We start from the raw sequence: 15967 nt of genomic DNA on the forward strand, positions 1-15967 counted from the left end.
AACAGGAGAAACTCTCTGAGAAGACAGCTTTTAGTGTCATCTTCCATCTGGAAATAAACCAGACACAAGCATCAGACAGAGAGGCAGAGATTTAAGAAGTCTTTATTTCTAGTGTTCACAGTTTATCAGTCATGGTCTCCTCAGGCTTGTCACACACAGCGATCTGAATAACAGCAACCCTGCTGCAGAGAAGTCGCTGTATTGAGCTGCTGCTGAAGCACTGGAAGGAGAAAAATCAGGAGAGGGTCGTCTGTTCAGAGATAGATTAATTCATTCAGCTGGATTCAGTCCGACAGATTCAAGAAGACGTCTTTGGTCTGTGTGTTGTCACTGTAAACTCAAGTTTACATTCTGGACTCAAACTCTGTGTCTGTGGGTTTTGGCTGAAAAGTAGAGCTGGGAAACTTTGAGACCAAGACGAGTGAGACCAAAGGCTGGTTGGTTTTTATCAGAGGTGATTTACAAACACAGGAAATGCAAAGATTAGATGTTTGAATCCATGGACCTGAGCTGTCAGTGCAGAGTGCATGCTGTGTCCAAAGCCCTCACGCTCTGACGTTACATCCGTCTAGTTTTGGTTAGTGGAAAGTCTCTGGACAGACTCTGGCTGTACATTCATTATAACTCATCAGGATATTTTGGCATCAATTTTGTACAACAGGAGGAGGTGAAAAAATGTCATGCATCATTTCATACAGTCATACATTCATTCTGGTTTACAGCCCTCAGTTACAAACATCATCAAGCTCTGATCTGTTGAAATTACACAAAAAAACTTGTCTTTTAAAAATCCATGTCAGAGATTATATTCAGCTGTCTGCAGGTTAATGCAAAGGAAGAGGTCTAATGGCTCAATAACAAAATATTTGGCTGTTAATCAAAAATATTGAGGACCAAGAATGGAACCCTGAGGAACCCCACAACCAGCTGCTACCATCGCTCCAGGATGATCGTTTTGATCTCCGTCTCCTGGACTCTGTAAAACTAGAACAGGAAAGCTGCTGCTGGATAATCAAAGCAGTAGTCACTGATGAACAGATTGAGTTATTGCACATTCAAATCTCATGTAGTGTTGTGATGATGCAGATGGGTTTTGACATAAAGCTAGCTGAAGAGGAGAAAGAAGTGGAGACGCTGTTTTTTTTTCAGTTTGAGACTTTTTAAGTAGTCCATGTTGAAATAAATCAGAGACATCCTATGCCAAGGAGCTTCTGTCGCAGGGCTGGAACTTTTATGTATTCAGATATTTCTTTTTATGCAATTAACTCATCTCACTTTGACTTTTTAGCGAAGCTTTTGTTGTTTTAACACAGCCTTTAAATTATAGACTGGTATTTAAACTACTAAGTTGTCTTAACCAAGCTACAGCCTGCAGTTCCTTAAGTAACCACTAGAGGCTTGCTCCAGGAGCACCAGAAACCACATCCACACCCATTCAAAACAGCTGATCTTGGTCTGATTATCTAATTTCTCCTCTGGTAGTTTTGCAAAATCAGTAATTATATTTCAATGCATATTTTCCTTTTTGTTTAACTAAAATGCTAGCTTATCACCTTAGTATTAGCATGTTAGCAGCAACTCTGAATTCAGGTAATGAAACAGTGTAACTTCCCTTTATAAGGCACAACTGGCTCTGACAGGCTAACTTGAATCTGGAGCCCTAGCTGCTTTATGTTTAATTTTCATTTATTCTGTTGTGTTTTGAGTGTTGAGTTAGCCTGCTAACAAACATTAGCTCTTGAGCCAAAGTATTCTAAATGTGAGAAATTAGCAAAACAACTACAAAAACTTGAATTACAGAATGACTGGTTGGGGATTCTTGACTTTGGAGAACAACTTTTTAGTTTTTACATCCACGGGACAAAAATTTGATCCTTTAAATAAAGCATTTAGCATAGCATGTTTTAAGATAGCATGTTGTTAGCCACTGCTTTACATTCAAAATGTTTGATTAGTTTCTTTATAAGTGCGACTGAAAATCCTGCAAAAATTGAAATTCAAAAAAATGTTTACATCTTACTTTTACTAGACTTATTATGAGCCACGCGTCACAAGAAATTGCCTTAGTTTAAAATTCAAAAAGGGAAAAATGATGTTTTTGTCTTTTTCATATCTTACAACAAGACATTTTACTGGATTTGTTACCTGAATGTGGCTCTTATAAGGTCAAGTTAGACAAGTTGGACTAAAAATAAGACATAAACACTTGCCCAGATTTCAGTTTTGCAGTGGGTGGTGCTGGAGAACAGTGATTCTAGACTGACAGCTAACTAGCCAGTTAGCTTTAGCCTGCTAGCTCATAAAGCAGCTCATTTCTCTGACTCTATCCTCATCATCGCTCCGTCAGTATTCCGGCAGTGTCTCGTCGTAGTCCATGATACTCAGTTCATGTCTGCGCTGTCGGACAGCGAGTGTCAGGTCTGCAGGGGGCGCTGGAGGTCCAGAGGTCTGGGCTTGAGCTGGGTCTGGTGGTGGCTGCGTCTGGGGACTTCCTGCCAGGAGGTTGGCCTCCTCCACCTCATGTCCCAGAGGAGGACTCCCTCGTTGAGCATCCTCAACCTCCTCTTCTGCTTCCTCCTCTTCCTCCTCCTGTTGTTCCTCCTCCTCCTGGCTGTGATTGGTCGGTCTGAACAGCTCCCGCGCACGCTGCTCCAGGAAGGAGCCGACGGCAAGCGGGGACTCGATGGGGGAGAGTGAGAGGGGGGAGGAGGAGCAGGACGGGAGGTGGAGCGGGGAGGTGGAGAGGGTCTCAATGCCTCCGTTTAATATACCAACAGAAGAAGAGGAGGGGCGGAGCTTGTGGCCGCCCAGAGGAGCTGGTAAAGCAACACTGCCGCCGTTTGGCCTGAAAGTAAGAGGGTAACATCACATGACATCATCAGCTGTGTCTTTATCCTGATTGGTTGGATCTTTGTGACATCATCCAGAGCGGTTTACCTGCTGGAGGCGTCCTGAGCTTGGTTGTGAGCGTCCAGGTGGAGCTGGCTGTACAGGTGAAGCATCTCAGTCTGCAGAGTCTGGGTGACTCTCCTCAGAGCGAGGCAGCGACTCTGGCAGGCTGACAGCTCGGCTCTGACACACACACAAGATTTCAGAAACACCCAGAACATTAAAAAAAAAACATTCAAGACACAAGTTTCCAAACCTCCTTATTTTTGATTAAACAAGCGACATTTACACTTCAGCCTCTGAGGCCTCTGACCTGCTCTGAGCTTTAGTCTCGTCCAGGAGTTTCTTCTGATCCAGGATCAGCTGGTCTCTCTTAGCCAGCTGGTTCTCAAGCTCTGAAATCCTGTGATTGGCTGCTTCCAGCTTCTGTCTGTGCTGGACGTCGCTGTCCTTCAGACGCTGGTACTCCTTACCCACACTGCACTGCAGCATGGACATCTCCTGTTCAGCACACATCAGAGAAAACACTCAAACTCAAACTGAGAGCTTTGGTTTTCTTGAAAAGTTTCCTGATATAAGATAAGTTATGGATTTTTTTGGTTAACATGGCTGTATTCAGCATAATGAGACAAGATTGTGAATTTTTTTTCGTACTTGAATGCATCATGCATCACCTACTGTAAAGCACAAAAAAAAAACATTAAAGAGGGGGTATTTTGCTCTCCCGTACTGTAAACATAAATACAAAGTAACAATGCTGGATGCTCGGGCAACGTGTGCAGATTTTTTTAAAACCTCTGCTTATTCATATGTTGTAGAAATCCTTGAATCTGAAAGTGTCTGAAACCATCTGCAGCTAGCCAATCAGAATGAAGGGGGTTCGTGGAGCAGAGAGCTTTAAAGAGACAGCTGCAACAAGAGTTCTCTACATTACCGGAGAGAGAAAAATAGTGAGCTTTAAATCATCAGGGGGCCCCAGAGGGACAGAATAAATCCTAAAAAAAGCACAATACCCCGCTTTAAACCAATCTTGAACATCATTAATATCCATTTTGCAGGTAACAAGTAAGGAACAGGACAGGATTGGGATTGGACACAGATGGGTAAGGCTGCTGACTCAACAGATTCACACACTACAGGCAGTTTAGAGGTTAAGCATCCTTCCCAGTATCACTCCAGCATGTGTTGTGTGTGTTTGTTTTCTGTGTGCGTGGGTGTGTGTGTGCTCACGGTCCAGTGGTGTGTCTCTCCTCCCTCCAGCTGCTCGCTCAGACCTCTGTTTGTTTCCCTCAGCAGGACGAGCTGCTGGTTCAACAGGAAGATCTGCTGCTGCAGCTGCTCACTGCTGCACAGCTGGGGACACAGACGGTGACACCATGAATGTGTAACAACTGAAATATCATCAACACGGGCTCTAACGATGGAATAAATCTGCTCATGTTTCTCATTCAGACGTAAAAACAGTCTTTTAACTTCTTCTCACCTTGAGTGACAGCTGGGTCAGCTGGTGTTCTGCATTATTAGCTTTGTTATTGGCCTTTTGAAGCTCCGCCTCCACGTCCCTCAGCCGGCTTTGACACTCCTGAAGCTCGCTCTGAAACAGCCAATCACAGCACAGCTTACAAACACACAAACATGGCATGGTTTAAGAAAGAGTGAACACTACTCGTTATCTAGAGTTGGTTTCACTGTTCTCTGTGTTTCCACCGAGGCCTAAAGATCATGTAAATCAGGGCGGCAGCATTTGAGGAAAAAATAAAAAAAACTGCATTACACCACCAGACCAGTAGAGGGCAGTAAGAAAGGCAATTTAGCAGAAACAACACCACTCCCAAAGTCCGTGGAAAGTTCAACTTCTTGGCAAGCCTGTTTGCAGGCCCTAGTTCCTCATGAAGTTCCTGGTTCCTGGAGAAAGTCCTTCATAAAGTTAAAAAGTACCTTTTGTCTGGACTTTTCTCAGTATAAACACAGAGATTCAGTTTTTGCTTCTGCAGACTTTGAAGTGTAACATTGAGCTAAATGTAGGAGAATATAAAAGTGTGTGTCCTGTGTGTATGAAGTGTGTTCTGCTAACTCTCTGGTATCAGTGTGTGTATGTGCAGTGTGTGAGTGTTAATCATTACCTTCAGCCTCTGGTTGTCCCTCTGCTCGTCCTGGTGCTGCAGCAGCAGCTGTTGGATGTGTGCGTGCAGCTGGTTGGTCTGTGTGCACGTGTCCTGCTGCAGCTGCGTGTACCGCCGCTGTTCCTGCTCCAGACTGGATTTCAGCGAGCGGATCTCCTCGTCCTGCACGCTCAGCTGACCCTTCTGTAACGCACACAGCGTCAGAAATGACAAAGTCAGCGGGGTTAGGACACGTGAAGTCATGTGTGTTCTTCACATGTGTTACCATAGCAACGCTCTGCTCCTCCAGCGTGGTGGCGTTGATGACTCTCCGCAGCAGACGGCGGTTTCTCATGGCGTGCTGCTGACGTTTGAAACGTTCGTACTGCAGCTGACCATGAACCAGCAACAGCTGACTCCTCAGGGACTGAAGCTCCTCCCCCTGGGTGGGACCTGACACACAAACAAACACACACATCACACTCTTTAAAAACTTTCAGGTGATTATTATTTCAGTGATTTTTAATGACAATGCGTTTGAGAAATGCAGACATTCACATCAAAACTGTGAGTATCAGTTTTGTCACTTTACTGTAGATTTGTTTAGCTTATTTCAGTCTGGACCACACCCAAGACAAACGGGATGTGTGAGGGCTCAGATTAGTCTGGTTACTTCAAGTCTGACAGTTAAGACAATCCCAGTCTCATTCATGATCATGCTGATGCAAACCACAAGCCTGTGCACCCAATATAAAACTTTTGAACCAAACCAGAACTGTTTTCTGTCTTTAAGGGGTCAGAAACTTTTGATATTTTGCTCTTTGACCCTCGACACCACACTTTCAAAAATCAAAGATGTCAATAAATCAGTCAATTTATTTCAATGAGTGATGTTAATTATGTTAATGAGTGTTAGTTTCTGGTACCTTTGGTTTTCATGCTCTGCTGTTTACCTCCAAAATGACTCCGATCCAGCGACTTATTTACTCCTGACAACCTGAAAATGACACAAAATTGATTACTGATGCCAGAGGTCAGAGGAGAATGGACAGACTGGTTGGAGCTGATAGAAAGGCAACAGTAACTCAAATAACCACTGGTTACAACCGAGGTCTCTGAACACACAACACGTCCAACCTTGAGGCAGATGGGCTACAGCAGCAGAAGACCACACCAGGTGACCCTCCTGTCAGCTAAGAACAGGAAACTGAGGCTACAATTCACACAGCAACACCAAAACTGGACAATAGAAGTTTGGAAAAACGTTGCCTGGTCTGATGAGTCTGGATTTCTGCTCCACATTCAGATGGTAGGGTCAGAATTTGGCCTCAACAACATGAAAGCATGGATCCATCCTGCCTTGTATCAACGGTTCAGGCTGCTGCTGCTGGTGTAATGGTGTGGGGGATATATATATATATATATATATATATATATATATATATGTGTATATATATATATATATATATATATATATATATATATATATATATATATATATATATATATATATATATATATATATATATATATATATATATATATATATATGAGCTGAGCCTACAAAAGCGGTGTTTTAGAATTCTGAGATATCACGGGCTGAATTCCATCTTTGATCTCAGAGTTCTAGAACTCCTGCTATGTCTCTACCTGATGTCACTCGCCTATGTCACTATTGCTGACTCCTGATTGGTCGATATTACTCATACTGGGAGGAGAGGAAAAATACCTTTATGATTCTACTTCAACAGTTTAAGTAGACTGTAAAAAAATGGACGTCATCTTGTTCAGCTTGAAGTGAGGCCACCACAAAAACTGCTCCCCCTAGTGGCTGGCTGCAGTATAGGTAAGCACCCCTGAGCTGTGAGCTGTTGTCAAACTTTGAAAAATTAACACACCTGCTAGAAATGTTTCTCACATCCAATTGTTGGGGCGATTTAAAGATATTTTTTGGCTGCCTTGTATTCAAGTATTGAAGTTTTGTTTAAATTAGTTATTTGAGGTTAAAACCTGGCTTTATGTCACATTTAAAGATGGTTGACAGCCAACGTTCTTGAGTATTTTTTTTCAGGGGGCTGTAAAATATGTTGGGAGGAAGAGCCAAGGAGTGATTAGACTCTTCAACGAAAAAAATACATTATTCTTGTCACCTGGCTCCACTTAGATTTTCCTCTACTGCACAGACTCTGGCTGCAAAACAGTTGCCAATGGCGGTGCCTGTGACGGGGGTATTTTGGCTTCAAAACTGTACAATGGTAAATGGCGAAGCCACGCTGTCCACTCTATATACAGTCTATGTTTGTTAAATGCAGAGATTCTACACTTTTGTGTTCACGTTACCAGTTTGGGGTAATATGCAGCAAAGACATACTTTTGATTCAGCTGGCTGTCACATACACACTCCCTAAACCTCACTTATTCATTTGAAGAATGAAAACGGGAAAAAACTGTTCACAAGTTAACTAACGTATACAAAGATAGAACAGCTGGAGTACCTCAGGGCTCTCTTTTTGGTCCCCTGCTGTTTATTTTCAACGCTCATTCTCCTCATGCTGGTTTCTTACCTCCTGCTGAGGTGTTCGTGGGCGTCATGTCCGTGGATGATCAGCTGGTCTAAAACTTCCAGAGGAGAGATGGAGGTCTGATCCTCCTCCTTGTCCTCCCCCTCCCTTCCCTCTTTTTTCTCAGCCTCCCCCGCTGCTTTCTCAAGCACCTCCTACAAAAAAAATCATCATTAACCGCTGTACTCCCTTCGATTAGAAGTGGTTTTAAACTGTCCTTCCTCCTTTACCTGAGTCTTCTTCCCGATGAACAGCGTGGCAGCTCGTGGGATAGCCAGCTCGAACAGGGCTTCATACGGAGGGGCGGGGCTCTGCTCCCTGTGGGCGGAGTCAAAGAAAGCAGAGCCTCTCCCCTCTGTGGAGGCAGGAGTGGGAGTGAGGCACAAGGAGACAGAGCAGGGAGGAGAGAGGAGGGCTGAACCTGAGGAGGACTCATCCAGGCTGGGGGTGGAGGTGAGGCGGCCCGGCTGAGACGAAGAGGAGGAGGAGGATGGAGGCTGCGGTGTCTTTGATCTGACGTCTGGAGACAGAAACAGAGACTTAAAAAACTGTGTTTTAAAAAAAAGTTCATTCTTTTTATCAGCTTTGATTTTTTAAGTTCACCTTCAGTGTTGTTGTTGATGACATCACTCTGTCCCTGCCTCTCCTTTTCTGTGATTGGCTGAGTGGATGACCTCTTCACCTCTGTGATCTGCTTCACCTGTGAGCACAAGAGGAAAGGAAACTAAAGCACATGAACGTGGTGGGTCTTGTTAGAATTTAAATGGTGAAAAATGAAGATCAGAAAGTTGCAATAGCAACTTTTGTCCCTTACACAGTCTGACGTCTCTTCAGTCAGCGGTGTAACTGGGACGGTGGCTGATAAGGCACATTTCACACCTGAGGACACACAGATAAAGAGAAGCTGTTACAGGATACAAATAGATGTTTATGACATTGACTGCCTCAGTCTGACGTATCACCTGACAGGGATGTAGTCCTGCTCAATAAGGAGGCGGAGCCTGCAGCAGCAGGTTCAGGAGGGGGCGTCGACAAACCGCACTGAGAGGAGGGGCTCCATGTGACATCATCAGCCTAGAAGAGGGATAGAAATGTAAGCAGAGGGATAAAGGAGGTAAGGAAGAAGGAAAAGGAGGAAGAATGAAAGTACCTGGTTGTATGAGATGTTGAGCGCTAGTGGAGCCAAAGCCTGGGCGCCAGATCCTCCTGTCAAACCAAACACGATCCGTTAGACATGAGGAAACTCTAATGCACAAAACAAAAGATCACAACAGATCTACTAACGACACCAGACAGGAAACACTCACCTGAGCTGCTGACGGTCTCTGGGCTGAGGTTCAGGTGAGGCAGGGGGGAGGAGAGCGGAGGAGGCCTGGGTGAGGAGGGGGGAGGGTCCCTGAGGGTGGTGTAAATGTCCTCCTCACAGGAAGACTCCAGAGGATCCAGAGACACTCTGGAGCACTCGATCACGATGTCGTGGACTTCATAACACCTCCACCTGAGTCGGACAGGAAGTGAGTTACAGCATGTTAATGTTACAGGAGAATTTAAGCAGCTTAGCCTGAGCACTCACCTTGAGGGGTCCAGCTCGTAGTCCTGAGTCCCTGTGACCAGCTCTGGGTGAACCCTGACATGTTCCAACATCGGCTGAAAGAGACAGAAAAGTTTCCTCACGACATCTGTGACAAAAAGTCAAAACCACAAGAAGCCTGACACCAACAAACACGAGGCAGGATATGAACTCCAACTCCCAGGGTGCATTTCACCAATCATCAAAACACTAAGGTTGCACCGATAACATTAAAAAAACCAGCTTTCTACTTCTGCACATTCTCTCCTTCTTTGTACTTGCTGTAGCTGAGGCTCATGGGAAATGTGGTTTCCACCACCGTACAGCTCCTGGATCTGCTCCTGGTATGTATTTTCAGCTCCAGCTCGAGTTATCTGAGAAACCCAGCAGCTGGTATTGACAGCAGCTATTTCTGTGTCAGACTGACAGTCTGGCAGCGGCACTGAAAACCAGTTCAGGATCAGTTACTGGACTGACATCTGAACACTGCTTTGCAGGATGTAAACAGGAAGTGAGATAGCTGTGAGCAACAATTTTAACCAGTGTTTGTTTTGGCTCATACTGCCTGTGCTGGTCTGTAACATCCTACCAGTCCTCATCATACCTGGACTGTATGTAAAGATGGATGACATGCCTTCAGCTCCTCAAAAGTGAAGCCAAAATGTCACCATGATTGAGGCTGATATTTTTCCTGGGGAATAGCTTTTGTATCCAACCATGCACTGAAATGAACAGCTGGTGGAGCTGGGGAACTGATGGGGTTTAAAGCTCCACTACAGTCAGTGAATGGCTTCACTTTAAAGAGGGGGTATTTTGCTTCCAGTGCACTAGATTTTGTAGATGCACATTTTCAGAAGTCTACAAATCTATTTGTTGAACAAAACACCAGCATCAGATATTCACTAGATCTTCCTGAATTGATGATGTCATCACATTTGTATCTTTGTATTCCTGACACATTGGGCTGGCCAATCAGAAGGAAGGGGGTTTATGGAACAGGGAGCCTTAAAAAGACAGCGCCCAAACAAAGCGTTCCAAATAGAAGCTGATTTTTTTTTTAAACACCAGCGTGTGAAGAATAAAAATCATGTAAAGCTACAACGGGGGCACCAGAGGGTCAAAATAAAGACGGAAAAAAGCACAATACTCCCTCTTTAAAGGAGCTTTAATATCTTTTAAATTGTGGTCTTGCCGGCTTTGTCTGGTCTCTGTCATATCCTCTCTGAATGAAGGCACAAAGCCTCAAATGCAACTTAATAGAGTTAAAAAAAAAACATGCTCAGAGACTCAGTGTCGCCACCTGGTGGTGACTAAAACGCATCTCTGAAGTCAAGGATGGCGCCATGTATTGGAAATCCTGAGATGACCCTCTTACTGAGAAAAAGGCAAAGAAATGGACTTGAGGAGGCTCTTGAACTGCAGCGTGTAGAGATGTATAAAGGAGCCACCCAGCCTCAAGTGGATTTGCCCTTTTTAAAGTGGTCTTTGTTTGTCTGAAGTGGTTCCTGCTGGTCTCTGCTGTCTCTGTCAGACTGTACCCACCTTGACAACCTCCTGGAAGGTGTCCAGATTCTCCTTCATGCTGTAGTGCAGCCTCAGGTAGGAGATGAAGTTACATGGGAACATCCCGTACAGCCGGTGGAACAGAGAGTACACACCTGCATGCAGGTGGACCAGGTGGACCACAGGGACATGACCTGCAGGAGGAAACCAAAACCTTTTTAATCCTGCTCAGACTTTGAGTACATACAGTTTTTAAAAACACATTAAAGGTGTTTACAGCTGTGTGTTTACAGGTATGTGTGTGTGTTACCAGGGTTTTTGAAGCTCCAGGAGGCGAGGCGTCCGAACACGTCAAAGAAGTCGTAGATGTGCTGTTTCCCTGCCTGAGGGATCATGGGCAGCAGAGTGATGAGGACCAGGACTCCAGTGATCAGGACTACGACATCAGTGTCAGTCTGAGGGAGGAAGACAGAGGAGTGAGTATCTTTACAAGACGACAGGTTAGAAGTAGGAACTAGGCTGGATTTTATAAACATGCTTAGAAGGAAGAAGTCGTGTGTGTGGATTTGAACATTTTAAATCACAATATGTTAATAAATCATTTTTATTAGTTAGTCTGGTTTGCTTTCCATCCCAAACCATTTTAGAGTGTGTTCAGAGGCCAACTGGGAACCTTGTTTTTGAAGCTGACCAGAGTTAGCTTCTTTGCTACTTGTTGCTAGGCACCGCCCTGTTGGGTATGGCTGCCTTTTGCAGCAGCTCTCTCTTTTTTGTCCGTTTCTTGTAATTTTTTTCGTTTCTTTTTCATAATATTTGTATTTGGAGTGGGTCATTACTTTGTGCAGCTCATTTGTTGGTCATGGACAGCAAACTTTTTGTGTCTTCAGTGATATTTTTACTATTTTTGCTCCTGTGTTTTTCTGGAGATCCTACATGTAACCATGGCTGCATTGTTTACATGTGGACTCAGCTGTTAGCAGCCTGTAGCACGTCAATGCTAACTGGTGCTAGGCCTGATGTTTCCCACAAGGTGAGGAAACGAAGGTGAGGAGGACGTGCTGATGCTAACCCAGCAACAGAGGAAATACCAGAGGGCAGAGTAGCATCATGCTGTTCACAGACATGGCTAACAGAGCTAACAGCAGACACCAACGCCACATGTGAAGAGCTTCACCTGCTGTGAGCAGACAGGATCCAGGAGACAGAGACTGAACAGACTGCTGAAGAAGCTCAGTCCTGGACCCTGTGGAGGTGGAGGCTGGCTGACTGGACAATGATGGACAAGCTGTCAGCATCTATTTTCTTATGGAGCTTTTTGCACTTTCTACACACTTTCTTACTTTTGTTTTCTTGATTGCTGCTGTGACTTCAATTCTATTGATACTGGAGTATCTGAGGAAACAAACCACGGTTCATTTGTTTAAAGAGGGGGTATTGTGCTTTTTTAAAAGTCTTTATTTTGTCCGTCTGGCACCCTGTAGTATCTTCACATGATTTACAGTTAATAAAAATGATCTTACTGGTGTTTTAAAAAAACTCTTATTTCAGCCTCTGTCTGAGACACTTCATCTGAGCTGCTGTCACTTTAAGCCTCCCCGCTTTAAGAAGCCTCTGTCTCTCTGATTGGCCAGCTTTATGAAAACCTGTCAAAGGTGGATCTTGGTGTTTGAGGCACACCTTTCCAACACTTCTCAGATTAATCAGTTAGGAGATCCTTATGTGATGACTTCATAACTTCAGCAACTCTCGTTAAGGTCTCATTAGAACTTCCTGAAGACACCGTGAAGCGTGTTTTGACCAGCTCATAGAAAGATTCAGGGATTTCTCCAACATATGAATATGTAGAGGTCTGAAAATCTGCACATGCTCAGTTTTAACATCCAGGATTGGAGTTTAATATTTTATGATAAAAGAGGAAAGAGGACCAGCTGTATTAAGTGTGAACATGACTCTGAGATTCACCTTGAGGCAGCGCAGCAGGGAGGGCAGCAGCGTCGAGCGGCTGATGTGATGAACCCACGGAGGCTGTTTCCTGACCAGGTGACCCAGCAGGGTCAGACCTGCCAGTCTGGTCCCTGGTCTACTCAGAGACTCATTGAGCTTCTCCAGCAGGTGCTGTTGGGTGAGTTCACAGTGTTTACAACAACAAACACACCATGAACTGGTGAATAAAACACAGCACAGAGTGTGTGTGTGTGTGTGTGTGTGTGTGAGAGAGAGTCTGCTGACCTTATGATGAGGCTCTCTGATGGAGGACAGCAGGAGAACCGCCTGAGAGGAGGATGAGTCCAGGTAGTGCTCCACCAGGGAGGAGAGGACAGCACCTCCTTTGTCTGACAGGAGAAACACAAGTCACATACAGGGTCTGGACCAAAGAGACAGATGAGGACAACTAGAGACACAGAGAGACGTGTGGAGACCAGTGAGCACATGAAGACCCAGCTCAACAAAAACCACATCTGGGTACGTGTGGAGGCAGGTAGAGACAGGCGGTTAAGAAAAGACCTGTTAGGAATCGTAGGGACTGATTTTTACACCTATAAATCTCCGCGTGACAGGTGAAGACTGGTGGACTCACCTGTGCTCAGCTGCTGGTTGACTGCTGCTCTGACTTGCTCCGCCTCCTGCAGCTCTGAACTGTCCAATGAGAGCAGGAGCTCACTGATACTCACCTGCTCCCTGGACATCATGAACACCTGCACACACACATGGGTTTGTCGAAGATGAGACCCCAAAAAGTCAGAAAAATATGATTTGACAGCAGTTTTTTAATGTTTAAATTTCTGTGATCAACTTTTGAGTAGTGTCAACTTTTGCACCGACAGTAGAGTGTGTCAATTTATGGACAAATCCATCTCTGTACCCTCGTCCTGTTTCAGTTTTTCCTAACAAAATAATCTGATCCTCTTCTTCCTGAATGTACCTATCAAAACTATAAACAACTGTTTATGGAAGTATGCTTTAAGTTGGGGGAAGCTGGTTTGTTACACCAACCTTCTGACAGGGTTGACAGTAGGACTGGGCAATTATGGCAAAAATCAAAATCATGATTAATGTTTTTTTTTTTTTTTAAATGCAGTCAATCCACAACTATCTTGCTCTCAACTCAGTTTGTTCTGTAATTTTGGGACAATTTGTTGAAATAAACATGCACAGATGAAATATTAAGGGTTGTTAATTAAAGCAATGGAGTTGACAACACATCAGCTAGAATGAAATGTCTCATAACCATGCAGCCCTGATTGACAGTTTAAGACAACATAAGACAAAGAACCGGTCTCATCACCAATAGTCTTTTTAGGTCATATTAAGGCAGCAGTAGAGATTTTCAGCTGCTCCAGTAGCAGCGGAAACAAAACAACAACAACAACAAAAAAAAGGCCAATTCAAAATAATTTTCAGAATTTAGGCCTATAAAGAAAAAATATAATATCGGATATTTTTCTAAAGTTTGACTCTCGTAATTAAGATTAAAATTAACTCTCATAATTTTGACTTTTCAGTCTGAATCCATGCATTATAAATTTAAACAGCAACAATTCTGGATGTTCAGACTAAACATGAAAATTTTCAAACAGGTTAATAATCATATGTTGTTGAAATCAATGAATCTGTCTGTAAACTGATCAAAACACTCTGTTAGAAAGAAACAGCAAGAGATCTCCCTGAGATCTTCATGATTGGCTGTAATCATGAGGTCATCACAAAGGGTCTCCAAACTAGTTCATGGGAAGCTGGCCTCAAACACCAAGGTCTGCCTCCAAAGTACTGTCCAATCAGAGGGAAGATGGGTTTAGGGAGCAGGAAGCCTTAAAGAGACGGCAGCTAAACGAACTTGCTGAAAATCATGTAAAGCTACTATGAGTGCACCAGAAGGACTGAATAAAGTTTTAAAAAATAACAAAACATCCTTTTTTAAACAACTTTTTGACACTTTAATTGAATGAATTCATTTCATGTTGATATTTTTGCTCACTGACACCTGTGCAGGTAACACACTGACTTAATTATCTCTCTTAACCTGTCAGGTTGCTTACATTGGTGTTGTTATACTCTCAGCCCACTTACGTATGATACACTTTACCGTAAAAAACACACTCTGGGTAAAACACTGCATCTGCTGAGGAGTTTTTTCTTTTCTTTTCTTTCTTTTTTTGGTTGCACTGAGGTAAAACTACATGTACCTTGACACCTGGCTGCTGCAGCCGTGTACTCTGCAAGTTTGCTTTGCTGATTTCATGTTGCGTAATACCTCTCCCTCCCTTCCCCTCTCACTGATCTCACCAGTTTTCTCAAACCCGCTATCATGACATCACAATCAGGCGTATTTTACCCAAACAGTGAAAGCTAACAGCTGTTCTGATACTTCATTCCTGCTTCTGCTCTGCTCTCGGACTAACTTTCCTCCCAGTTGGCAACCTGTTGTGCTAACCTGCTAACAGCTGATCTGTCACTCTGATGTGTGTTTTGGAGTTTAGCATGCGGGCTAACGGCGACGCTGCCTGCGTTAGCACACTGTGAGCAGCATTTACGTAACTTTCGGTGCTCAGTTATAAACATTAGGAGTTTATTCGACATATAAACAAAGATTAAAAAGTGAGTTTAACTCGAGAGAACTCGGTTACCTTCAGACCTGTTGATCCGTGCAGGGCGCAGCCATATTGAATAAATAGGAAGCCCCGCCCACCGCCGTTACCCGACACCCCGCAGCTGTCAATCATCCTCACGAGACGTTCGAGGCGGGAAGAAAAGTGAAAACAACGAGTTTTAGAGCTTTTTTGACCATTTTGACATGAATTACCGTATACTTATTCATTTTTATAAGGCAGTGGAAAAAAAGAAGATAAATATCAGCAGGTTTTACAATTTTAGGTCTGTGAAAGTCCAAAGTTGTCGATAAAGTTACCAAGTGAAAGGTCACTAGTAATGCTATCTTAGAAAAATAATAAACAATAAAACAGCTCCTACATAAATACTTCGATAAAAGTTTTTTTTTATTATTCGACTGTTGTATCACAAGACAGTTACTTTATATGTACTTCCTATTTGTTTTCTTGCCCTTTTCACATTATTTTTTTTATTTAAATGTGTATTTAATCTGTTTTGTATGGAAGCCCTAAGCAGACATACATCTCAAGGTACATAAAATTTTCTTGTGTAATATAATTTTCTAGACATCTCAATGTAATATGTTTAATATGAATTTAATTATTTAATATGGGTGTAATTATTTTTCTCTTATCTTGGAATAATTGACTGTCTTTTCACATTATAAGGAACTACATGTATCATGATTTCATAACAATATATCAAGACATGAAAAATGAGTAAAGAGATCCACA

The 15967-nt window shown here is 43.3% G+C and overlaps 1 protein-coding gene across 1 annotated transcript; it reads right to left on the reverse strand.

Moving 5' to 3' along the window:
* Nucleotides 1–1362: 1362 nt before the first annotated feature.
* On the reverse strand, nucleotides 1363–15336 carry tsc1a (TSC complex subunit 1a). Its single transcript, XM_074670704.1, has 22 exons — nucleotides 15251–15336; nucleotides 13204–13321; nucleotides 12855–12958; nucleotides 12588–12740; nucleotides 10936–11080; nucleotides 10665–10819; nucleotides 9126–9199; nucleotides 8860–9050; nucleotides 8703–8758; nucleotides 8515–8626; nucleotides 8367–8431; nucleotides 8156–8252; nucleotides 7783–8072; nucleotides 7556–7707; nucleotides 5918–5988; nucleotides 5278–5444; nucleotides 5013–5195; nucleotides 4373–4483; nucleotides 4120–4242; nucleotides 3203–3390; nucleotides 2938–3072; nucleotides 1363–2845 (listed from the first exon to the last, which is right to left on the reverse strand). Exons 2-22 carry the CDS (start codon nucleotides 13313–13315, stop codon nucleotides 2344–2346), a joined length of 3186 nt encoding a protein of 1061 aa, XP_074526805.1. The 5' UTR covers nucleotides 13316–13321; nucleotides 15251–15336; the 3' UTR covers nucleotides 1363–2343.
* Nucleotides 15337–15967: the final 631 nt, after the last annotated feature.

Source organism: Halichoeres trimaculatus, unplaced genomic scaffold (assembly GCF_033239565.1).
Source record: "Halichoeres trimaculatus isolate MK-OKI-2021-1 unplaced genomic scaffold, fHalTri1.1 fHalTri1_scaffold_5, whole genome shotgun sequence".
Classification (NCBI taxonomy): domain Eukaryota; kingdom Metazoa; phylum Chordata; class Actinopteri; order Labriformes; family Labridae; genus Halichoeres; species Halichoeres trimaculatus.